This window comes from Berghia stephanieae, chromosome 13 (assembly GCF_034508935.2).
Source record: "Berghia stephanieae isolate SIO BIC M18660-M18661 chromosome 13, UCSD_Bste_1.3, whole genome shotgun sequence".
Lineage (NCBI taxonomy): Eukaryota > Metazoa > Mollusca > Gastropoda > Nudibranchia > Aeolidiidae > Berghia > Berghia stephanieae.
The window spans coordinates 3,811,432-3,838,931 of record NC_088372.1 but is presented as its reverse complement, the minus strand read 5'-3'; the positions used below and the strand labels follow the sequence as shown (position 1 = coordinate 3,838,931).

The window sequence follows — 27,500 nt, the reverse complement described above, 5'->3', positions numbered from 1 at the left end:
ATTATATATTATTATTATTATTATTATTATTATTATTATTATTATTATTATATTATTCCTATAGATTGATTGAAGATGACGTCACAACATTTCGCCATCCGGAAGTAGAAGGGACCAACACAGAAAACTATGTGTAACCTTGAACGTTTCTAGTCTGGTTAAAACAGTTTAGTGTGAATTACTCATAAACATGGATGGCAAAAAACAATAACAAAGACCTAAGATTATTATTATTATTATTATTATTATTATTATTATTATTATTATTATTATTATTATTATTATTATTATTATTATTATTATCATTATTATTATTATTATTATCATTATTTATTATTATTATTATTATTATTATTATTATTATTATTATATTATTATTATTATTATTATTATTATTATTATTATTATATATTATTATTATCATCATTATTATTATTATATTATTATTATTATTATTATTATTATTATCATCATTATTATTATTATTATATATATTATTATTATTATTATTATTATTATTATTATTATTATTATTATTATTATTTATTAATTTTATATTAACTTTTAATTTTATTCTAAATATAATAATAATAATAATAATAATAATAATGATAATAATAATAATATAATAAAATAATAATAATAATAATAATAATAATAATAATAATAATAATAATAATAATAATAATATGAATTTGACGTCACTCAGATCTCTTGTATTTTCTTTTGACCGCCAATTTGGGTGAGTAGTTATCACAAAAATATAGATAGTTAGAAGATGACGTCACTCATTTTGATATTGTTTTTTGCCATCCGCGTTTAAGAGTAGTGCTCACTGAACTGTATTAACCTGACGATAAACGTTCATGGATACACACAGTATTGTGTGTTGGTCCGTTATACTTCCGGATGCCAATGTTATGAGCTTCTTCGCCAAGCGCATACTATCTATACCAATCAAATGAAAAACGTTTAATATTACACCATAGTTTTTTCGAGCGGTTGTGAGTAAAAATTCACCCCAAATACCGGAACATCTTCAATGTCTCAATCGTTTCTATGTTACAAAGAATGTTGTGTTGAGATTTTTGGCTATTAAGCTTAAAATGCTGACCAACTCACTTCGCGGCGGTTGTGTGTGTTGAACCCGTGACCTCAAGTAGTCGGGAAGAGAGGCCTCGAATAATGACTAGGGTTGAGAGACGATCATTTTTTGGGATCGTGGATAGTGGATAGATCATTCGGTTGAGTCACGCTCTCCCCAGCCAGGCGGAATTGTCGTACCAATAAGGTGGCGGGTTCGAACCCCCATCGCTGCCGCGAAATTTTTTTTCTCTATTGTCTTATAGCATTTTCCTACTCACTTCATCTCTTGTTGTTATATGTGAGTATTTTACCTAATCTTATAGATAGTTTGGAGATGACGTCACTCAGGTCTTTGTTATTTTTTTTTTTTTTTTTGCCATCAGCGTTTATGAGTAATGCTCACTTAATTGTATTAACCTGACTATAAACATTGATGGATACACACAGTTTTGTGTGTTGGTTCGTTATACTTCGGATGGCATTGTTGTGAGCTTCTTAGCCAAGCGCATACTATCTATAGCATGAATAGTTTGAATTGTGTCCCGTCTTGTGGGAGTGTAATGTAGATTTTTATGTTACTAAGATAGCACCAGATGAATGAAAATGATGGGGAAAAAATTCTGACCACGAAATTGTATCTTTGGGCAAGATATAACGAGCATTTATCACCCGACTGATGAATGAACGATCGGCTTGGCCTTGGGCAATCGTGACGGGTTTTTTTTTTTTTTTTGGACTGCTGGCAAAAAAAAATAGCATTTAGTAGTCTGATGTCACGTCCTCCCAGCAACCAGCAGCTAGGTTATAAACAAAGAAAATCGGTACTTTTTATTCTTAATGCTGGCTGGAACATTTTCGTTTGTCATGTGGTCAGAATTTATTAATGTCAAATTATGATCAGATTTGAAATGGTTTTTCCTCTGGATACACTTTTATGCTCGTCGTCGGAGAAGTATTTCATAAGGGCGTCCGCCATTGTGTGGCGTAGCAAATACATATGTAAAGGCTTATGATTTTATATAGCGATTTTTATTGCGTTGTTTAACAATCCAACTTACATTTTCACAAATTGCAACCAAACAAATTCTATGTCCAAAAATATTCAAATAAAAGATGGTGAGTACAAAAGGTTTAAAGTGTGCAGCTCATGGTCAAGTTGAATGCAGAATCAAAAGGTAGAATCAGAATCCCGTTTTCCTCGAAACATCCTCTTTTATCCCTATCAAAATTTTACCCACAGTTCCATTGTATCCACGCCCCCTTGCAGTTTTGACAGTTCCCTGTCAGTCTATAATCCAACCCCTAAGAGTAAGACCAAATCATAATCAAACCTGAAACGTCAATTCCTACATATTGATGTTAAACCCCGCCTTTTATGATATAACATTATTTTGATAAATGCCCCTTTCACCTGTTTCAACACCCCTAAACCAATTTAAGAATGATTGATTAAATAGTACTCAACATGATAACCTGTCCAGTAACTTTGACATAATAACTGCCCAAACCTATCATGCATGGACCAAGTTTAACTGATATGCCTGCATTATGTACTCACTAAACCCATTTGCTGATATATAATTGACAGTTTGCACCAAATGTCTTAGATAACCTTTTGCATAGGCTTACTCTCTTACAATTGTCCCGATAGTTTAGAATCAGTTACTAAGTTACTATGCGTCATTACAAGGGAAGTGACGTCGCGACTGTTGAAGCCTTTCACTCTGTAAGAATTTAGAATTTGTTTTTGTATGACGTATGCGTATCTGCAGGTACAATTGTGACCCCTCGTCTCAAAACGGTATTAAGTCGGGATGATTAAGATGCGGAAAATGGAATTTGTAGCCAGAAATATCAGACTTAAGTTGAGTTCATTTTCTTTATAGAGGAGAAGGAATATCATATTTTACTGTGCTAAATACCAACGTTTCATATTTTCGACCAGTTTAACTATAATTTGACTTGTTAACATCTGGTCCATCCCGACTTAATACCGTTTTGAGGCGAAGGGTCACAATTATCAATGGTTTTGTAGGCTCCTTGTTGTATTGAGAAAAAAACCTCTAAACTTAACGTTCAGTTATTTGAAGGTCTGATAACGCAAATTGCGCTTACCCGACGTCTACATATAGATTAAACGAAGATGACGCCACTCAGGTTTTTAGTATTGTTTTGTACCATCCACTTTTGTGAGTAATTCTCACTAAACTGTATTATCCAGACTAGGAAAGTTCATGGTTACCCATAGTTTTGTGTTTTGGTACGTTTTACTTCCGGGTGGTAATGTTGTGTGCTTCTTAGCCAAGAGCATACTATCTATATGCAGGTACAATTATCAATGTTTTTGTAGGCTTCTAGTTATATTGGACAAGCTCTGAAATCGACGTTCAGTTATTTGAAGGTCTGATAACGCGAATTGCTATGAGCCGATGTGTACATATATGCAGGTCTGACATCGGAACCCATTTAATGGGCCTAATTTAACATTGTTGAAATGAACAATATTTTGCGTCATTTTTTTTTTTAGATTTCCAATACAACAATGAGCCCATAATGAATTGGGTTATCAGACCTGGAAATAAGTACACGTTGCTCTGAGCTCATTGTTATAATGTAAATATATACAAGAAATGAAGTGATCAGGAAAGTGCCAGAAGACAACAGAGGATGGAAATTTCGCAGCGGCTAAGGGGGTTCGAACCCGCGACCTTACTGGTACGACAACTTCGCCAGGCCAGAGAGATCGTGACTCTATCGTATGAGCTATCCACGACCCCCCCCCCCCCTCAAAAAAAAAGTCGCTTCAAAGCATAGGCTAACTAGAGCCTTCTCACCCCGACTTCTTGAGGTCACGGGTTCAATACATTCAAAAGCCGCGATGTTAGTTGGTCAGCATAAATACTCTCAAATCGACGTGCGTTTAATTGAAGGTCTGATCACCCAAATTGTTATGGGCCCATTTATACAATGGAAATTGCACTCTCCAACCAACCTCTACCTATTTAAAGGCCTGACTGACATGACTTATTGCCGATCGTGTTATAATCTCCGGACTGGGACGTTTTGGCAGCTTCTCTGATTTGTTGAGTGAGTTCTTTCCACTGATGACGGTCCGCTGCGATGGATCTCAGGTGTTCGAAATCCTTTTCGCATCTCAGGTCTTGTGTGTCATCTAGGCGCTTGAGGTCTTTGTTTATCGTAGTGTATAATATGGTTGTTATGGGTCTGTCTTTGTGTTTGTTATGTCGGCGTGGTGTAAAGAATAGCGCCATCAACATATTAGCTGGAATATTTCTGTCGCTCCTTAAGATATGCCCAAATAGTCTCCACCTTGTTTCCAAAATTTGAATCGATAGCGGTGTTTCTTCGCATTTTATGACAGCAATATGTTACTTATTTTGGTTTGGTAGTGAATATTTAGAATTTTCCTGAGCTGTTTACGATGGAAGGCGTCTAGTTTATCTTCTTCGCTTTTAGTTAAATCATCATCATAGCTTGTCGCTCCAACACCGAACCCTCTCCACAACATCTGTTAGGTCATGGTCAGTGCAGCTGGGCCCATCTTGGCAGTCTCTTAGGATGTGCTCCGTCGTCTGCTCTGGGCATCCACATGTACACACACAAGCTAGTCTCATCCAGCCCCAACTGTTTCTTAGTTCCCATGTTCCACAGTTGTAAATAAGAATTGACTGAACAAGGTTCTTTTATTTTAAGGTGTGACGCGACGAGAATATATCCCCATGAATCGTGGTGAATTTTTTGAAATAAAATTTGATTATTTTGAGCACATTTTGTTGCGGCTATGTCGTGGTTTAGTGCTATGACACTCGCTCTGGGTTCGAGCCTCGCTCGGCAAATAGTTGATTCCATGGAAAAGGTTCTTTATTCACATTCACCGTATTCGGGTATGAAATGAGTACCTAGCCGTTAACAGCATTGTCTCATTCCGGAAAAAATACAAAAACTTGTAATGTCGCATAACAGGCGTCATGTCCCGTCCTTCATGTGAAGTGTTGCTGTTGTCCAGGGACCCCTTGTAAAGCGCTTTGGTGTAAAGAATAACCAAGAATAGCCAAGCGTTTTGTGGATATTGCACTATATAAAAGCTCATTTTTCAATGTGGCCAATGACTCCAGCATGATATGAAAAACATTTAATCCAAATCGTCCCCATTCAATGTTTTTCAGAGAGAGAGAGAGAGAGAAATAGAGAGAGAACTAGAGAGAAAGAGAGAGAGAGAGAAAGAGAGAGAGAACTAGAGAGAAAGAGAGAGAGAGAGAGAACTGGAGAGAAAGAAAGAGAAAGAGAGAGAGAGAGAGAAATAGAGAGAGAACTAGAGAGAAAGATAGAGAGAGAGAAAGAGAGAGAGAACTAGAGAGAAAGAGAGAGAGAGAGAGAACTAGAGAGAAAGAGAGAGAGAGAACTGGAGAGAGAGAGAGAAAGAGAGAGAGAGAAAGAGAGAGAGAGAGAGAGAGAGAGAGAGAGAGAAATAGAAAAAGAGAGAGAAAGCGAGAGAGAGAGAGAGAAAGAGAAAGAGAGAGACAGAGAGATAGAAAGAGAGAGAGAGAGAGAACTAGAGAGAGAGAGAGAACTAGAGAGAGAGAGAGAGAGTATTGATGGATTTGACCCCATTTGGGAACACAAATACGAAAAGAAAAAAAAAGAAATTAAGAAATTTGGACCAAAATATTTCTCCTTCAAATATTGATTGATTAAAATAACTGTCATCACGTCCAAAATTCTCAAACCTGAGACTTCTCGACATCCCAGGTTTGAGAATTTTGGACAAGATGTGGGTCATTTAATCAATCGATAGGTATTGATTTGAAGGACGAGTTTTTTGGTGAAAATTTTATGATTTGTGATTTTGATGGTAGAGTGGAAAAGGCCCCACCAAACCTGAGACGAAAGGTCGTTCTAAAGGTCACTGTGGCTTCAGGGCAAAACGGTCGTAGTTTCTATTGATAGAACGACGATGACGTCACTCTGGTCTTTTTTTTTTTGTTTTTTGTTTTTTGTTTTTTTTTTTTTTGTTTTTTTTTGTTTTTTTGCCATCCACGTTTTTGAGTAATTCTCACTAGACTATAAAAGGTTCAAGGTTACACATAGTTTTGTGTGTCGGTCCGTTATGCTTCCGGGTGGCAATGTTGTGATCTTCTTAGCCAAACGAATACTTTCTATATTATGAACGTTTACGTTTACACATAGTTTCCTGTGTGGGTTCTAATGATAAAGCGGTAGAACAGTGGGTATTTTACTTAGACACATACCATCGATAGTAAAACCTGTGTAGTTAGCTATAATGTTTACCAATCATTGTCATTGTTTACATTATGATGACTGTCCGAGAGGCGTGGTTATCTAAGTGTCTATTCTCACTAAACTGTATTAACCAGACAATAGATAGTATGCAGATGACGTCACTCAGGCCTTTGTTATTGTTTTTGCCATCCGCGTTTGTGAGTTGTTCTCACTAAACTGTATTAACCAGACTATAAAAGTTCATGGTGACTCAGAGTTTGTGTGTTGGTCCGTTATACTTCCGGATGGCAATGTTGTGAACTCCTTGGCCAAGCGCATTCTATCTATAGATAGTATGCGCTTTGCCAAGAAGCTCATAACATTGCCATCCGGAAGTACAACGGACCAACACACAAAACTGTGTGTATCCATGAACGTTTATAGTCAGGTTAATAAAGTTCAGTGAGCATTACTCATAAACGCGGATGGCAAAAAAGAATAACAAAGGCTTGAGTGACGTCATTTTCGAACTATCTTTCAACGTTCAAGGTTACGGATAGTTTTATGTGTTGGTCCTTTATACTTCCGGATGGCAATGTTGTGAGTTTCTTAGCCAACGGCACACTATCTTTACACATTGACAAAATAACACAATGAATTAAACATGAATTACGACACAAATTATTACATGTTCGGTTTTAACCAAAAAGAAAATATTTTTGTCATTCAAATAATATAGATAGTATGCGCTTGGCTTAAAAGCTCACAACATTGCCTTCCGTAAGTTTAATGGACCAACACAAAAACCTCTTTGTTACCATGAACTTTTATAGACAGTATGCGCTTGGCTAAGAAGCTCATAACATTGCCATCCGGAAGTACAACGGACAAACACACAACACTGTGTGTATCCATGAACGTTTATAGTCAGGTTAATACAGTTCAGTGAGCATTACTCATAAACGCGGATGGCAAAAAACAATAACAAGACCCGAGTGACGTCAATTTCATTCTATCTATAGATAGTATGCGCTTGGCTAAGAAGCTCACAACATTGCCATCCGGAAGTATAACGGATCAACACACAAAAATGTGTGTATCCATGAACGTTTATAGTCAGGTTAATACAGTTTAGTGAGAATTACTCATAAACGCGGATGGCAAAAAACAATAACAAAGACCTGAGTGACGTCATCTTCGCTCTATCTATAGATAGAACGAAGATGACGTCACTCAGGCCTTTGTTATTGTATTTTGCCATCCGCGTTTGTGAGTGATTCTCACTAAACTGTTTTACCCCGACTATAAACGTTCATGATTACAAAGTGTTTTGTGTGTTGGTCTGTTGTACTTCCGGATGGCAATGTTATGAACTTCAAAGCCAAGCGCATACTATCTTTAGTCGTTATCGTTTCAAGGTTACAAATAGTTTTTGATGGTACACTGTATCCGGCTGGCGGATGTCGTGAGTATTTTACCTCAACACAAATCATTAACATATGGAAAGAAACTGGCGTCACTCAGCTTTTTCTTTTTGTTTTCAGCCAGCCATTTTAGTGATTAGTTCTCACTAAATTATATTAATCTGATACACACGTTTCGGGTTACACATAGTCTTGTGTGTCCATGGTAGGTACATAATATCCGTCTGGTGGAGGTTGTGCGTATTTTACTTAATAATAATAATAATAATAATAATAATAATAATAATAATAATAATAATAATAATCTTTATTGTCCAAATTAAAGGCAATTCATGTGAGGTAAACAATGCTCAGTTTGGTTCATGGTATGAACATCAACACATTTACAAATACAGACACAGCCATACACGAACATACACGCTTGCACATTGTTTCTACACGTGTATACAAAAGAAATGAGCGTACATACAAACACATATACATACATACATACATACATACATACATACATACATACATACATAGATGCAGACATACATACAACCCAGCATATCATCGTATATGCATGCCTACATTCATAAACATACATACTACATACATACATACTACATACATACATACATACATACATACATACATATATACATACACACAGACACACACACAGACAGATAGAACGATACGATATATTTGCTGGGACAGCAGATAACAGATAACAGATAAACGCATAGCATCCATTTTTAATAAAATTTTGACCAGAAGTTCAAAGATGTGTTTTATCCGTGAAGTGTGATATTATGGTTTGTCCATTACTGCATGTTTGTCGACATTACATAATATCCGTCTGGTGGGGGTTGTCTGGATTTTACTTAAACGCATAGCATCCATTTTTTTTAATGTATTTTTTTTTGGCCAGAAGTGCAAAGATGTGTTTTGTCCGTGAAGTGTGATATTATGGTTTGTCCATTACGTCATGTGTGTCTATGGTACAAAATTCGGCCTGGTGGAGTTTGTGCGTATTTTATTTAAACACATAGCATCGGCACCAAAAAAAAAAAAAAAGTAAATAAATAAATTTAAAAAAATTATGCCCAGAAGTGCAAAGATTTGTTTTGTCCGTGTAGTGTGATATTATGGTTTGTCAATTACGTCATGGGGAATGTGGCACGAAGGGTGATAATTTGATCATAGGGGAGGCTGTTCCACTGGAAGATTCCATCACTTGGGGTTGATAATGACATTGGAACGTAATGGGCGAGTGTGAAAATAAACCCACTCTTTAAAAAGATCAATCAAATCCATATAGTTATCTATTTCTATCTTTATCTCTCTCTCTCTCTCTCTCTCTCTCTCTCTCTATCTATCTATCTATCTATCTATCTATCTATCTATCTATCTATCTATCTATCTCTCTATCTATCTATATATCTATCTATCTATCTATATATCTATCTATCTCTCTATCTATATATCTATAGATCTATCTATCTATCTATCTATCTATCTCTCTCTATCTATCTATCTTTCTATCTATCTATATATATCTATCTATCTCTCTCTATCTATCTATCTATCTATCTATCTATCTATCTATCTATCTATCTATCTATCTATCTATCTCTCTCTCTCTATCTATCTATCTATCTATCTATATATCTATCTATCTATCTATCTATCTATCTATCTCTCTATCTCTATTTTATATCTATCTATCTACTATATATCTATCTATCTCTCTATCTATATATCTATAGATCTATCTATCTATCTATCTATCTATCTCATCTCTATCTATCTATCTTTCTATTATCTATATTATATATATCTATCTATCTCTCTCTATCTATCTATCTATCTATCTATCTATCTCTCTCTCTCTCTCTATCATCTATCTATCTATCTATATCTATCTATCTATCTATCTATCTATCTATTTATCTATCTATCTATCTATCTATCTATCTATCTCTCTATCTATATATCTATAGATCTATCTATCTATCTATCTATCTATCTATCTCTCTATCTATCTATCTTTCTATCTATCTATATATCTATCTATCTCTCTCTATCTATCTATCTATCTATCTATCTCTCTTCTATCTATTCTATATATCTATCTATCTATCTATATTCTATCTATCTCTCTATCTATATATATCTATATATACTATCTATTATCTATCTATCTATCTATCTCATCTCTATCTATTCTATCTTTCTATCTATCTTATATATATCTATCTATCTTCTTATCTATCTATCTATCTATCATCTATCTTCTATCTCTTCTCTCTTATCTATCTATCTATCTTATCTATCTTCTATTATCTATCTATCTATCTATCTATCTATCTATCATTTATTATTATATATTATATATTTATATATCTATCTATCTTCTATCTATATATTATAATCTATCTTCTATCTATCTATCTTATCTATCTCTTCTATCTATCTATCTATTTCTATCTATCATAATATTATATCTATCTATCTCTCTCTATCTATCTATCTATCTATCTATCTATCTCTCTCTCTCTTCTATCTATCTATCTATTATTATATATCTATCTATTATCTATCTATCTATCTATTTATCTATCTATCTATCTATCTATCTATCTATCTATCTATCTATCTTCTATCTATATATATATAGATCTATCTATCTATTATTATCTATACTATTCTATCTATCTATCTTTTCTATCTATTATCTATTATCTCTCTCTCTATCTATCTATCTATCTATCTATCCCCTCATCTATCTATATATCTATTACTATCTATATATCTATCTATCTTTATCATATATCTAATCTATCTATCTATATTATCTATCTATCTATCTCTCTTATCTATCTATCTATTTATTATCATATAATATTATTTACTCTCTCTATCTATCTATTATCTATCTATTATCTATCTACTCTCTCTCTCCTCTATTATCATCTACTATATAATCTATTATTATCTTTATTTTCTTATCTTCTATATATCTATATATTATCTATATATCTAATCACCCACATATATATTATAGATTATCTTCTATCTATCATCTATCTCTCTTCTATCTATCATTTTACTATTTATATTATATCTCATTTTATCTCTCTCTATCTATCTATCTATCATCTTCTACTACTCTCTCTCTCTCTCTCTATCTATCTATCTTCTATATATCTATCTATCTATATATTATCTATCTATCTATCTATTATTTATTATCTATCATTATCTATTATCTATTATTATCTATCTATCTCTTATTCTATATACTAATGATCTATTATCTATCTACTTATCTATCTTATCTCTTAGCATTACTTTATCGATCTATATATCTATCTACGCTTCTGTTTCTATCTATCTTTATCATCTACTCTCTGTCTCTCTCCTATGTATATTTTATATAAATCATTATTTATATATTAATCTATCTATTCTATCTCTTCTATCTTTCTCTCTATTTGCTATCTAAACTATTATATCTATATAAATGTAATATATTATAGAGAATATAATATAATTATTATACTTAGAATATAGTCTATCTTTACTATCTAATACAATTATTATATTTCTAAACATTATCTATTATTATCTATTACATCTATCATCTATCTACGTTTTACATCATATGGATATCATCTATTCTCTATTCTATTATCTATTAGCTATCTCTCTTCTCTTTTCTCTTCTCCCCTCCTCTCTCTATATATATATATATATATATATATATATATATATATATATATATATATGGGGGGGGGGGAAGGTGTCGGCGCAACCTGCCAAAATACCATTTGAAGACGAAGGGTTACATATTTTGGTCAGGAAATAATCTGATTAATTCATGAATACGGCTATAATTTGGTCTTGTGTATAACACACTCGCCTTCGAATCGGAAGACCCTGGGTTCGTGCCCCCGCCTTGAGCGGCGCAAAGTTGAGACTCGGATGTAACATTATGAGTACCCGGCTGTTAACAGTGTTGTTTATTAGAAATTTTAATATCGCCTAACGGGCTTCATGTCTCGTCCTCCATGTTACGTGTTGATTTTAGCCAAGGATCATTTTTATATAAGCGCTTAGATTACGTTTAATGTATATTGCACTTTATAAAAGGTCAATTTTATAATAATATGTGACCCCTCATCTCAAAACGGTATTAAGTCGGGATGATAAAGTTGCTGAAAATTGAATTTGTAGCCAGAAACATCAGACTTAAGTTGATTTATATGCTTTACAGAAGAGAAGGAATATCATATTTTACTGTGCTAGATACCAACGTTTTATATTTTAGACCAGTTTATCTATAATTTGACTTTTTAGCATCTGGTCCATCCGGACATAATACCGTTTTGTTACGAGAGGTCACATATGGGATACGTGCCGATATTTTTATTTCTTTATATTCTTTAAGCCTCTCCTTTCCAGCCATTTTCAGGATTTCCCCCAAAACTTCACACCCACCCAACACAAAAACAGACATTTCTTACTCAAACAGAAAAGCAACAAGCACATTCTATACATAATATTGTTCGACAATATGAACTATATTGCCGAATATCAAGTTCTTTTTTATAGCTATAGCAAAAAGAGATGAAATCTGGATGAGAAAAGTGACGGTTGCATCGTAACAAATGTGACAATTTTCCAATAGATAGTATGCGCTTGGCTAAGAAGCTCATAACATTGCCATCCGGAAGTATAACGGACCAACACGCAAAACTGTGTATATCCATGAACGTTTATAGCCAGGTTAATACAGTTCAGTGAGTATTACGCATAAACGCGGATGGCAAAAAACAATAATAAAGACATGAGTGACGTCATCTTCGAACTATCTATAGATAGTATGCGCTTGGCTATGAAGCTCATAACATTGCCATCCGGAAGTATAACGGACCAACACGCAAAACCGTGTGTATCCATGAACGTTTATAGCCAGGTTAATACAGTTCAGTAAGCATTACTCATAAACGCGGATGGCAAAAAACAATAACAAAGACCTGAGTGACATCATCTTCGAACTACGAGTATCTATAGCAAAAAGAAATGAAATCTGGATGAGAAAAGCGACGGTTGCATCATAACAAATGTGACAATTTTCCAAAAGGTGGTTAAAGAAAAAACCCGTTGATTGGGGGAGGGGAGGGGGAGAGGTAGATAGGATTATCCCCCCTTAACCACACTGTGTTCCATGGATATCCATGACAGACCAAAAGTCACCGATCATTGACCTTTATTACAATTAGCTTCGTTAAGGATGCTGCTGATGGGGGATGAAGACTGCTTGCGATCTCTTTTCTTATCCTGGCATTGTGTCTTTGGGTTAGACACGACTAGATACCTAAATATGCCCTTATCGATTATCGAAGGTCTCGTGCCTGCGTCTGCGTAACAATCGTCGTTAACTTATAGCCTGACACTGACCAAACAATGACGTAAAAAGACATGAGAACAAAATCGTGAGTTGTATTCAATATGTCAACAATGGGGTCACTTGTATCCTTGAGCACTACTAACGACAACTCACCAGACGCGATAGATAGTATGCAGATGACGTCACTCAGGCCTTTGTTGTTGTTTTTGCCATCCGCGTTTGTGAGTTGTTCTCACTAAACTGTATTAACCAGACTATAAAAGTTCATGGTTACACAGAGTTTGTGTGTTGGTCCGTTATACTTCCGGATGGCAATGTTGTGAACTCCTTGGCCAAGCGCATTCTATCTATAAACCTTTAAGGTTACACACAGTTTTGTGTGTTGGCCAGTTCTACTTCCGGATAGCAATGTTGTGAACTTCTTAGCCAAGTGCATACTATCTATAGATAGAATGCGCTTGGCCAAGGAGTTCACAACATTGCCATCCGGAAGTATAACGGACCAACACACAAACTCTGTGTAACCATGAACTTTTATAGTCTGGTTAATACAGTTTAGTGAGAACAACTCACAAACGCGGATGGCAAAAACAATAACAAAGGCTTGAGTGACGTCATCTGCATACTATCTATACAAACCTAAAAAATGACGTCAAACTGCCAGTCCCAGAGGGTTCTAGTGTCTGGCTATAACATAACGATGGCTACGGCCTGACACTGACCAAAAAATGACGTCAAAAGACAAGTCTTTTGCCACAAAAAAAAAGAAAACAAATCGTGAGTTGTATCCAATAATTCAACCACTGGAATCACTTGTTTACGTGAGCTCTGCTAACGACAACTCACCAGACGCTGCACAAACCTAAAAAATGACGTCAAACTGCCAGTCCTACAATTGCGGCTATGTGGTCTTGTGGTATGATACTCGCTTTCGGATTGGAAGGTCCTGGGTTCGAGCCTCGCGCTCGGCGCAAAGTTGAGTCCTTGGAAAAGGCTCTTTACTAACATTCTCTCACCGTACTCAGGTGTAATATGAGTACCTGGCCGTTAACAGCGTTGTCTTTGTCCGTAAATTGGAATATCGCCTAACAGGCGTCATGTCCCGTCCTAAATGTTAAATGTTGTTGTCGACCAAGGGCCCCTTGTAAAGAGCGTTGAGCACATTTAGAGGTTATTGCGCAATATAAAGCTCAATTTTTTTTTCCATTTTTTAAAAGTCCTAGAGGGTTCTAGTGTCAGGCTATATGTTAACTGTCTACAGAAAATAACAAAGAGCCAAGTGACGTCATCTTCGTTCTTTCTATGGTCCAGAAAATTAGGAAGCCACTTTTATGATTTGCACTCACTAATTTCTATCAATCTATAAACGTTTAAGTCTACCCCCAGTTTGTGTGTGATTGTACCTTAAATCAACCTGGCGGATGCTATGTATGAGTATTTTACTTAAACGCATGGCATCAATTCACTTTTTAATTATTCCTTTTTTTTTATTTTTCAATCAACAGGTCAAGATAGTCTGCACAATAAAATTTTAAAAAAGAAACCAACAACAACAAACCAACGATCACATTATCTCAACCTTTGGAAGCAACGGGGAAAAGCCTGCCTGAGTCTCATTCTACACGTTGATTGGTCAAACAATTAAAAACGATACATATTTATTTTTAAATCCTTTATTTTCACCCCACGATCTCAAAAACACACTTCTTTTTCAACAATGAACTTTTCAAGCGGAGACCGTTTTATTCCACGCCTTCAATATCAAGTAACCATAGCAACCGTTATAATGACGCTGTTGCTTGGTAACACGATAGCGCAGTCTAGACTCGTCAGGATGCCGAACTTCTTCGGCAAAAGATCGTCGACATCATCAACGGCAGACGCGCTGTCCTCCAACGCGTCACCCAATTTCGGACTCGGGGAGTTGAACTCTCTTCTCACCTCCAACAATGGATTGGCTGTCAATCGTCATCGTCATGTCTCTGATGCGGAGAGAAAAGATTCGCTGCTAAAACTGACCCCACAAGACAACGACGGGTTCTTCGCTCTCCCGGGCAACGAGATCGACCCGTGGTTGATGAAACATCTTCAAGCCAATGAAAAACTGAGAGCGGTAAACAAGGAGAAGAGAACTCCGACGCGGCAAGGAATTCTGGATGAGAGGGAAGCCTTGGTTCTGAGTGGGATCAGAGAGGTGTCCAAATACAACCACCTCTTGAAAGAGCTTCTCGTCAGAGTCGGGGAACTCCAAACTGAAATGGCCGTCGTTTTGAGTGAGAGCAATGCCGATTGGTCGAGACGGGAGACACGTGGTGACCCGGAAGTGACGTTGCCACGATCGTCTAGTCAAACTTTGAAACGAGGCTCATTGTCTAGATTACCTCAGTTTTTTGGCAGAAAATAGATTTTTAGGATTTAGAAATAGCTAGATCGTTTTTTAATATTTTTCTTCTATACATGTTTTGGTGAATGTTTTCATTTTATGAATAAATGAAGTCAGAAATGTGATCCAATCCACTACTTGGCTACTGGTGAGCGTGATCTTGACATTTTATATAGCGCAATATCCACTAAACGTGCTCAAAGCGCTTTACAAAAGGTCCCTGACCAACATCAACAAGTAACATATAGAATTAGACCCGACACATGTTATGCGATATTACATTTTTTTCTGTCAGAAACAACGCTGTTTTTCACCAGGTACTGATTTTTACACCTAAGTACGGTGAGAGAATGTGAGTAAAGAATCTTTTCCAAGGAGTCAACTATGCGCCGAATAAGGCTCGAACCCAGAACCGTCCGATCCAAAAGTAAGTGTCATACTACTAGACCACATAGTCGTTGCTTGACTGATGCCTGTCCCTGAACACATTGCTACAATTCAGCATTTGTTCGATTTAAATTAAGTTGGGGTTTCTTTGCCAACCATTTCACTTGATAAAACGGCTATGTGGTCTACTGGTAAGATACTCGCTGTTGTATCGGAAGGTCCTGGGTTCGAGCCTCGCTCGGAGCATGGTTGAGTCCTTGGAAAAAAAGCTCTTTACTCACATACTCTCACCGTATGCAGGTGTAAAATAGATACCTGTCCATTAACAGCGTTATCTCTGTCCGAAAAAGATTGTAATATCGCCTAACAGGCGTTGTTGTCTCGGTCTACATTTTACGTGTTGCTGTTAGTCAGGGACACTTTGTAAAGCGCTTTGAGCACGTTTAGTGGATGTTGCACTATATAAATGCTCAAGTTTTTGTTTGTTTGGATTTTTTTTTAAAGAAAAAGATAACGAAAGCATTGAAATGTAAAATTTAATTGGTTGATCGAAGATAGGATTTTAATTCGCACTTCCTTACAACGGGGCATTCTATTTCCTGCCCAATCATTGTTTATCTTTATTCACATTGGTTACGCATTTCACACATATCTCATTCGTCCTCAGTGTTTCATTCATCGTATTTTGTTGATAACGGGGAAACCCGATACGTACAAAGAATCTTGTCTTCGTTTAATAAATTAAAGCTTACATTTCAATACTGTAAATAATGATGGCCTGCCTACCTGGTCTTGAAAAAAAATATATGGATAGTTCGAAGATGACGTCACTCAGGTCTTTGTTATTGTTTTTTGCCATCCGCGTTTATGAGTAATGCTCACTGAACTGTATTAACCTGACTATAAACGTTCATGGATACACACAGTTTTGTGTTTTGGTCCGTTATACTTCTGGATGGCAATGTTATGAGCTTCTTAGCCAAGCGCATACTATCTATTAATAAAAAATTCCCTTTATTCATCCCATAGGGGAAATTTGTCGGTAGGGTCTCTTCCAAGGTAAGACTGGAATAACCCCAGCGCCGCAAATTGAACTAAGGCGAGGTGACTTGCTCAAGGCCACACAGAAGCAGCGGCGGGTGATCGAACTCGTTACCTTTCGCGGTGCGAAGCAAAGACCGTACCGCTGAGCCACACTGCCTCAAAGTTTAGTGTGTATGAAAGGAGCCAGACAAAGCATGGTTTTTTGGGATGGTTTTTATTTGTTCTATTTTTCTTTCTTGCTTTGGCTGGCATCAATCATAAACACGTGTTCAGTTCTTGTTCTTACTACCGGTGCCTGCTCATTAATTTCTTAATTTGATCTTTTTAAATTTGGTCTCTAGGGTCTATTAATAGTATGCGCTTGGCTAAGAAGCTCGTAACATTGCCACCCGGAAGTATAACGGACCAACACACAAAACTGTGTGTATCCATGAACGTTTATAGATAGAATGCGCTTGGCCAAGGAGTTCACAACATTGCCATCCGGAAGTATAACGGACCAACACACAAATTCGTGTAACCATGAACTTTTATAGTCTGGTTAATACAGTTTAGTGAGAACAACTCACAAACGCGGATGGCAAAAACAATAACAAAGGCCTGAGTGACGTCATCTGCATACTATCTATAGTCGGGTTAATACAGTGCAATGAGCATTACTCATAAACGCGGATGGCAAGAAAAAAAAAATAACAAAGACCTGAGTGACGTCATCTTCGAACTATCTATTCCAAGGGAAGACTGGAATAACCCAGGCCTCAGCTGCCGTGTAGCGTCGTAATCTGAGCAAAGTCGAGGTGACTTACTCAAGGCCACACAACGCAGAAGGTATTCAAACTTATCAGGCACGAAGCAATGACCATACCAGTGAGCCACGTTGTCTCCAGAAAGATTTTATTGATAGAACGAAGATGACGTCACTCAAGCCTTTGTTATTTTATTTTGCCATCCGCGTTTGTGAGTTATTCTCACTAAAATGTATTTACTAGACTATAAAAGTTCAAGGTTACACATAGGTTTGTGTGTTGGTCCGTTATACGAGTACTTCCGGATGGCAATGTTGTGAACTTCTTAGCCAAGTGCATACTATCTATATCGGCTTAATACACTCCCATTTATAATTTTAAAACCAGACTCAAGTGTATATGAGTACCTTAGATACAGGCAGTGATGGGTGTTGTAAGAGTGTTAGTACAAAAACAACGCTTAGCAGGCACCTTGTACTGTATGAAATTAAAATAAGGCCTCATAATACAATATTCATATTCTATTTTATTACATTAGCGGCTATGTAGTCCAGAGGTATGCACTCTCCTTTGGACTGGAAGGTCCTGGGTTCGAGCCCCGCATAGTTGAGTCCTTGTAAACACTCTTTACTCGCATTTTCTCTCCTTACCCATGTGTATAATGAGTAACTGGTCGGTAACAGCGTTGTTTCCGTCTGAAAAAATTATTAATTTCGCCTAACATGTGTAATGTCTCGTTGTATATGTTACTTGTTGCTGTTGGTCACGGACCCTTTTTAAAGCGTTTTAATAATAATAATAATGATAATAATAATAATAATAATATAATAATAATAATAATAATAATAATAATGATAATGATAATAATAATAATAATGATAATAATAATAATAATAATAATAATGATAATAATAATAATAATGATAATGATAATAATAATAATAATGATAATAATAATAATAATAATAATAATAATAATAATAATAATAATAATGATAATAATAATAATAATGATAATAATAATAATAATAATGATAATAATAATAATAATAATAATAATGATAATAATAATAATAATAATAATAATAATATAATAATAATAATAATAATAATAATAATAATAATAATAATAATAATAATAATAATAATAATAATAATAATAATAATAATAATAATAATAATAATAATAATAATAATAATAATAATAATAATAATAATAATAATAATAATAATAATAATAATAATAATAATAATATAATAATAATAATAATAATAATAATATAATAATAATAATAATATAATAATAATAATAATAATAATAATAATAATAATAATAATAATAATAATATAATAATAATAATAATAATAATAATAATAATAATAATAATAATAATAATAATAATAATAATAATAATAATATAATAATAATAATAATATAATAATAATAATAATAATAATAATAATAATAATAATATAATAATAATAATAATATATAATAATAATAATAATATAATAATAATAATAATAATATAATAATAATAATAATAATAATAATAATAATAATAATAATAATATAATAATAATATATAATAATAATAATAATAATAATAATAATAATGATAATTAATAATATAATAATAATAATAAAATAATAATAATAATGATAATAATAATAATAATAATATAATAATAATAATAATAATAATAATAATAATAATAATAATAATAATAATAATAATAATAAATATAATAATAATAATAATGATAATAATTAATAATAATAATAATAATATAATAATAATAATAATAATGATAATAATATACATAACAATGATATAATAATAATAATATAATAATAATAATAATATAATAATTAATAATAATAATAATAATAAATAATAATAATAATAATAATAATAATAATAATAATAATAATATAAAAATAATATTTATATAGCGCCTTTCGTCGAAAACTCAAAGCGCTTTTTGAGTACGTTTAGTGAATATTGCTCTATATAAATGATCGATTTTTAGAAAAAAATTATCAAACTAAATATTGGCTGAGATTCTGTTTCATGTTCACGTAAATTAAACAGGGAGAAAAAAAAACCCACTGATTTTATGCGTCTAAGAAAAATACTCACAACATCTGCAAGCAAAATACAACATAACAACTCACACACATAGCAGTGTGTATTCTTTCACATTTATAGACTGATCGATTAGTGAGAACTACTCACAAAAAGGCTGTCTGAAAAATAACAAAGAGTTGATTGAACTCAATTTCGTTCCTTCTATGATTTAATGAGAACTAATCATTAACAGAATGTCAAAAAATAATAATAAAGAGCTGAGTTACGTCAACTTTGTTCCTTCTGTGAGGTGGTGTATGCCTTTGTCGCAGAACTTGTCTCTCTGTCGTGTCCAGCTGTGGTCATCGTAAAGTTATGGCCTGACACTGACCAAAAAATGACGTCAAAGTGCCAGTCTTTGGCCACAAAAGAAAACAATCGTGAGTTGTATTCAATAGTTCAACCAATGAAATAACTTGTTTCCATGAGCTCTACTAACGACAACTCACTAGACCCTAATACAAACCTAAACAATGACGTCAAATTGCCAGTCCTAGAGGGTTCTTGTGTCGTGCTATATGTTAAAGATGGCTACGCTAGAACCAACTAAGACTTATACCTTGACTTCATTTTTAGATTTGTGGAGCATTTAGTGAGATTGTCGTTAGTTGAACTGTTGAGTACAACTCACGATTTGTTTTCTTTTGTGGCCAAAGACTGGCCTATTGACGTCATTTTTTGGTCATTGTCAGGCTATCGGCTATAAGTTAACGGTGGCTCCGGTTCTAGTGTCAGGCTATAAGTTAACGGTGGCTACGGTTCTAGTGTCAGGCTATAAGTTAACTATGGCTACAGTTCTAGTGTCAGGCTATAAGTTAACGGTGGCTACGGTTCTAGTGTCAGGCTATAAGTTAACGGTGGCTACAGTTCTAGTGTCAGGCTATAAGTTAACGATGGCTACGGTTCTAGTGTCAGGCTATAAGTTAACGGTGGCTACAGTTCTAGTGTCAGGCTATAAGTTAACGATGGCTACAGTTCTAGTGTCAGGCTATAAGTTAACGATGGCTACGGTTCTAGTGTCAGGCTATAAGTTACCGATGGCTACAGTTCTAGTGTCAGGCTATAAGTTAACGATGGCTACGGTTCTAGTGTCAGGCTATAAGTTAACGATGGCTACGGTTCTAGTGTCAGACAATAATAAGTTAACGATGGCTATGGTTCTAGTGTCAGGCTATATAAGTTAACGATGCCTATTGTTCTAGTGTCAGGCTATTAGTTAACGATGGCTACGGTTCTAGTGTCAGGCTATAAGTTAACGATGGCTACGGTTCTAGTGTCAGGCTATATAAGTTAACGATGGCTACGGTTCTAGTGTCAGGCTAAAAGTTAACCATGGCTACGGTCCAACACAGTGAATACTGCTATGAAAACAACAACAACACACATGTAAATAATATTACTAATGTGTAACGCTCGATGTTTGGTGTTTGATCGGTCGAGTCTGTAACGTTTTGTCCGTCTGGCGGATGTTGTGAATATTTTACCCTAAACGCAACGCACCAATTACCTCTCAAAGCAATCATGTATTTCGGTTGTTTCCCCTGGGGAAACCAAACGATAAATTGAGATCAAAATAAATCCTGGTCTAAATCGATGGTCCTATAATTTCTCCTCTGTTTTGTAGTGAAATCCTGTTCTGTAATTAGCATCAGAATCTATAAATATCGATATATATCATTACTGACGTGGTCGGAGAGGGAGGGGGCGACGGGAGGGGGGGGGGGGACACATTTTAAAAATAAATCTGGCCAGAAAAGTTTTCCTTCAAATATCGATCGATTAAAATGACCCTCATCTTGGCAAATATAAAATACCAAAAAAAATAAATATAAAAAACAAACTTTCAAACCTGAGACTTCCCGAATTTGAGAGTATTTAACAAGTTAATGGTCATTTCGATCAATTGGTTTGAGAGGGACGAGTTTTCTGGACAAAATTTTAAAAATGTGTTTGTTTGTTTTTTTCGCAGAACGACAATTTCATGGATGTAAATAGAAATCATAAATTGAATGAGCGATTTTCTGAAATAGGTAGAAAAAATATGGAGTTTGAAGAAACTAATGGGCATTGGTGAGTGGCGATGTGGTCGAGTGGTATAGAAAACGTCTCCCGACCTGAAGGTCCCGGGTTCCACTGTCACTGAGTCCAAGGAATGCCTGTTTTATTTTTACTCACATTCTCTAACTATACTCGGGTGTACAATGAGCATCTGCTCGTTGTTTTTTTTTATTTTTATTTTTTTTTTTGTTTTTGTTTTTGCTGTTTTGTTTTTTTTGGGGGGGGGGGGGTTGGGTTTGTTTGTTTGTTTTTTTTTTTTTTGGTTTTTTAAGGGTTTTACAGCGCTTGCAAAACATTAAGGTCATATCAGCGTCAGTAAATAGGAAAAAAACAGGATAGTAAAAAGTTCTAGAATTACAATTAAAGCACCAAAGAAAAGGTAAGACAAAGGGGAATTGGTTCAAATAGGAAACAGATGTAGATTTCAAGAGCACACTATCAAAGTACTTAGTTTGAGATCATCTAAAAGTCTCATCTGGACACAAGCACAGGGGTCCCTATTAAGAGGAACACACTCAATTTTTTTTACAAATCACATATAATATGTGAACAAAACAAACTCCAGTGCATAACAGACTTATGATTTACAAGAAAAAAATATCATCTCCCAAAACTATCTATGCATTTGACTGTTTCCCTCTCAGCAAGGGCATCCAGCCAGGGCCATGACAAAACCCAAGAATCTCATCCCAAGACAAAGACGGAAAGCATGTTGGAAAACAGATATAGGGGGATAGAAGACACAGTAAGTACCCCCCCCCCCTACCCACTATGGGAGGTCAGGAAACCCACACAGAATCTGATCGTTAAAAACGTTCTTAGTTTTTTTTTTTAACCCAACAAAACATTAATTAAATTGAGATTCTAAATTGAGCTTTTATATAGCGCAATATCCACTAAATGTGCTCAAAGCGCTTTACAAGTGAACCCTGGCCAACAGCAACATTCAACATTTAGGACCGGACTGACGCCTGTGAGGCGATGTTACCTTTTTTTTCGGACAAAGACAACGCTGTTAACGGCCAGGTACTCTTTTTACACCTGAGTACGATGAAAGAATGTAAGTAAAGAGCCTTTTCCAAAGACTCAACTATGCGCCCAGCGAGGCTCGAATCCAGGTCTTTCCGATCCGAAAGCGAGTGTCATACCACAAGACTACATATCCCACACACCAGCTGTGGTTTCATTATTCAAATTAACACAAAAGATGAATCTCCAAAATGTCAGTCTTCGCCGAATGTGGATCATCGTGAAATCGTAGCCATCGTTAACTTATAGCCTGACACAAAAAGAAATTGTAATATCGCCTAACAGGCGTCATGTCTCGTTCTCCATGTTCAGTGTTGCTGTTGGTTAGGGATCCCTTGTAAAGCGCTTTGAGTACGTTTAGTGGACGTTCGTTATATAAACGCTCAAATCAAGTTTAAAATAAAACGTTTTTTCTGCAAGATGTATAAAAAACTGCTTTCTCATTATATACAAGCAAGCTGGTTTGTGAGGCCGTCAGCGTAGCCTTCGTAAAGTTATAGCCTGATACTGACCAAAAAAATGACGTCAAAATGCCAGTCTTTGGCCACAAAAGAAAACAAATCTTGAGTTGTATTCAATAGTTCAACCAATGAAATAACTTGTTTCCTTGAGCTCTACTAACGACAACTCACTAGACGCTACACAAACCTACAAAATTACGTCAAACTGCCATCCTAGAGGGTTCTAGTGTCAGGCTATAGATAGTATGCGCTTGACTAAAAAGCTCATAACATTGCCATCCGGAAGTATAACGGACCAACACACAAACTGTGTGTATCCATGAACGTTTATAGTCAGGTTAATACAGTTTAGTGAGAACAACTCACAAACGCGGATGGCAAAAACAATAACAAAGGCCTGCGTGACGTCATCTGCATACTATCTATATGATAACGATGGCTACGGTGAAATCCACAAGAACATAAAAGCTTCTGGTACCTGAGTGACGTCATCTTCGAACTATTTATTGACAAGAAGGATTGGAGCCATGAAACAAGATAAAGGTTGAAGTGTAGGGGAGGGGGTGGAGGATGTGGAGGAGGAGGATGAAGAGTAGAGGGATAGGAGGAGGAGGAGGAGGATGAAGAGAAGAGGGAGAGGAGGAGGAGGAGGAGGAGGAGGAGGAGGAAGGAGGAGGAGGAGGAGGAGGAAGGAGAGGAGGAGGAGGAGGAGGAGGAGGATGAAGAGTAGAGGGAGAGGAGGAGGAGGAGGAGGAGGAGGAGGAAGGAGAGGATGAGAGACAGGAGGAAGAGAAGGGGGAGGAGGAGGCGGTGGAGGAGGAGGGAGAGGAGGAGGAGTAGGGAGAGGAGGAGGAGGAGGAGGAGAAGGGGAGGAGGGAGGAGAGGCAGGAGGAGGTTGAGTATGAAGAAGTAGAAGATGAAGAAAAATAAGAAGGGAGGAGGAGGAGGAGAAGGAGGAGTAGAAGGGGGGGGGGGAGTGTCGAGAGGCAGGAGGAGGTTGGGTATGAAGAAGTAGAAGATGAAGAAAATTAAGAAGGGAGGAGGAGGAGGAGAAGGAGGAGTAGAAGGGGAAGGGGGGGGGGGAGTGTCGAGAGGCAGGAGGAGGTTGGGAATGAAGAAGTAGAAGATGAAGAAAAAGAAGAATGAAGAAGGGAAGAGGAGGAGGAGGAGGAGTAGAGAGGGGAGAAGAAGAGGAGAATAAATAAAATATTGACACAAACAACTAAGGATTACATCATATCTATATAAAAACAAGAAAAAAAAAGAACAAAAGCTGTCAGTAGCCACACTTTATTCATCCCAATAATCCTTTCATTCTATCCACTTCCTTCTTCTTCTTCTTCTTCTTCTTCTTCTTCTTCTTCTTCTTCTTCTTCTTCTTCTTCTTCTTCTTCTTCTTCTTCTTCTTCTTCTTCTTCTTCTTCTTCTTCTTCTTCTTCTTCTTCTTCGGTCCCTCTTTCCATCTCTACTCCTTGTCATATCTGTCAACAGCCTCTGTCTTCCATCTGCAAGAAGAGAGAATAAATCAATACATCAAAACTCCACCTGAATTTAATTAAATAAATATGAACATGAAACGTAAAAAAAAAATACTAAACAAAAATGAATAAATAGCATTTTTATAACATGAACAACACAACAACAAACAAAAACAAAAAAACACGGAACATTTTGGGCTCAAAACCCTTCTTCTGCCGACAACAACAAAAATTCGAGATAATTTATAGGGCTGGACCTTTGATATAGCGCAATATTTACTGAACGTGCTCAAAACGCATCTGTAAGAGGAGAATAGAAAGCAATATAATATAAATTCCCATTTGAATATTAAGAAAGAAATATAAACATGAAATTTTCAGAAATTACTCAAGCTTTTAAATAGTGTGTAGTGCAATTTTTACTTAACGTGTCCAAAGCTCTTTACAAGGCGTAAATAGCCAGCAGTAACACTTAACTTGAGCTTGTAAAAAAATAATTGAGCTTTTATATAGCGCAATATCCACTAAATGTGCTCAAAGCGCTTTACAAGGGATCCCTGACAAACAGCAACACGTAACATGTAATACGAGACATTACGGCTGTTAGGCGATATTACAATTTTCTTCTGACAGAGGCAACGTTGTTAACGGTCAGGTACTCGTTTTCCACCTGAGTACGGTGAGAGCATGTGAGTAAAGAGCATTTTCCAAGGACTCAACTATGAACCGAGCGAGGCTCGAACCGAGGACCTTCCAATCCGAAACCGTGTGTCATATCACTAGACCACATAGCCTCACTTAACATGCCAGATGGATGAGATATAACTCTTATTCCGTCCAAAATTAATTGTCCTCTCACATAACAAAATACAATCTCTTTTGGAACGAATACAACGGTTTAAAAAAAAAACGAGCGTATAATTTCAAAGAAATAATTGTCTTCAGAACGCTTCCGGTTTGACTAAAAATAGATTTTGACGCGTAGTGATTATATTCTGACATCATTGATGATAGTTTTTAAGGTCAAATAGGTACATTCGGGAACTCAATCCATATACAAATTAATAATAGATATAAAGTAGTTATCCAAAGCCATTAGACCTATGTAGTTGTAGTTAATAGATAGTATGCAGATGACGTCACTCAGGCCTTTGTTATTGTTTTTGCCATCCGCGTTTGTGAGTTGTTCTCACTAAACTGTATTAACCAGACTATAAAAGTTCATGGTTACACAGAATTTGTGTGTTGGTCCGTTATACTTCCGGATGGCAATGTTGTGAACTCCTTGGCCAAGCGCATTCTATCTATAGATAGAAAGAACGAAGATGACGTCTCTTTGTTATTATTTGTAGACAGTAAACATATAGCCTGACACTAGAACCTTCAAGGACTTATAGTTTGACGTCATTATATGTTTTGTGCAGCGTCTCGTGAGTTGCCGTTAGTAGGAAACAAGTTATTCGATTGGTTGAACTATTGAATACAACTCACGATTTGTTTTCTTTTGTGGCCAAAGACTTGTCTTTTGACGTCATTTTTTGGTCAGTGTCAGGCTATAGATAGTATGCGCTTGGCTAAGAAGCTCATAAGACTGCCATCCGGAAGTATAACGGACCAAAACACAAAACTGTGTGTAACAATGAACTTTTATAGCCGGGTTAATACAGTTCAGTGAGCATTACTAAAACGCGGATGGCAAAAAAAACAATAACAAAGACCTGAGTGACGTCATCTTCGAACTATGTATAGATAGTATGCAGATGACGTCACTCAGGCCTTTGTTATTGTTTTTGCCATCCGCGTTTGTCAGTTGTTCTCACTAAACTGTATTAACCAGACTATAAAAGTTCATGGTTACACAGAATTTGTGTGTTGGTCCGTTATACTTCTGGATGGCAATGTTGTGAACTCCTTGGTCAAGCGCATACTATCTATATCAAGGTCACAAGGTACGTATTCAAAAGTACTTTATTATTCTTTTTGAAAAAAAAACAACAACAACAACAACATGAGAATTGCAAATTAATGAATTGCCTTGACTAAAGAATGTATTGATTTGTATCTAGCTGAACGAGCCAGCTCCCTTCTTGCATTCATTAACCAGATACACAGTTTTCCGTGTTCTGATTTATGATTCTTTAAAACGTGGGTGTATTCACACCGCATCACCCCACTTTCGGAATTTGTGTGACCCATCGTCTCAAAACGGTATTATGACGGAGCGAACCAGATGCTTAAAAGACGAATTTAATGTTAAAACTGGTCAAAGATATAAATTGTTGGCAATAGCACCCTAAAATATGGTATCCATTCTCCTCAATAAACTGTATAAACTCAACACAAGTCTGATATTTCTGGCTATAAATTCAATTTTCAACATCTTAACCAACCCGACTTAATACCGTTTTGAGGAGAAGGGTCACATTTGCACCGGCTTCCTGTCCATAAATAGATAGTATGCGCTTGGCTAAGGAGTTCACAACATTGCCATCCGGAAGTATAACGGACAACACACAAAACTGTGTGTATCCATGAACTTTTGTAGTCAGGTGAATACAATTGAGTGAGATTTACTCATAAACGCGGATGGCAAAAAAACAATAACAAAGACCTGAGCGACGTCAACTTCG

General features: G+C 35.6%; 2 protein-coding genes across 3 annotated transcripts in view; one reads left to right on the top strand and one right to left on the bottom strand.

The window, feature by feature from the left end:
* Nucleotides 1-15,660, top strand: part of LOC144958950 (uncharacterized) — a 35,657-nt gene extending 19,997 nt beyond the window's left edge. For both annotated transcript variants that reach the window (XM_078891246.1, XM_078891247.1), the window contains one exon: nt 14,658-15,660. In XM_078891246.1, coding sequence (XP_078747372.1) covers nt 14,870-15,556 — 687 coding nt within the window. In that variant the 5' untranslated portion in view covers nt 14,658-14,869 and the 3' untranslated portion in view covers nt 15,557-15,660. The remainder of the gene's footprint in view (nt 1-14,657) is intronic.
* A 9,006-nt stretch (nt 15,661-24,666) lies between these two features.
* LOC144958915 (uncharacterized) overlaps nt 24,667-27,500 on the bottom strand; it is a 53,853-nt gene continuing 51,019 nt past the window's right edge. Inside the window, exon 3 of the mRNA XM_078891212.1 lies at nt 24,667-24,897. The gene's annotated coding sequence lies outside the window, so the exon portion shown is untranslated. The remainder of the gene's footprint in view (nt 24,898-27,500) is intronic.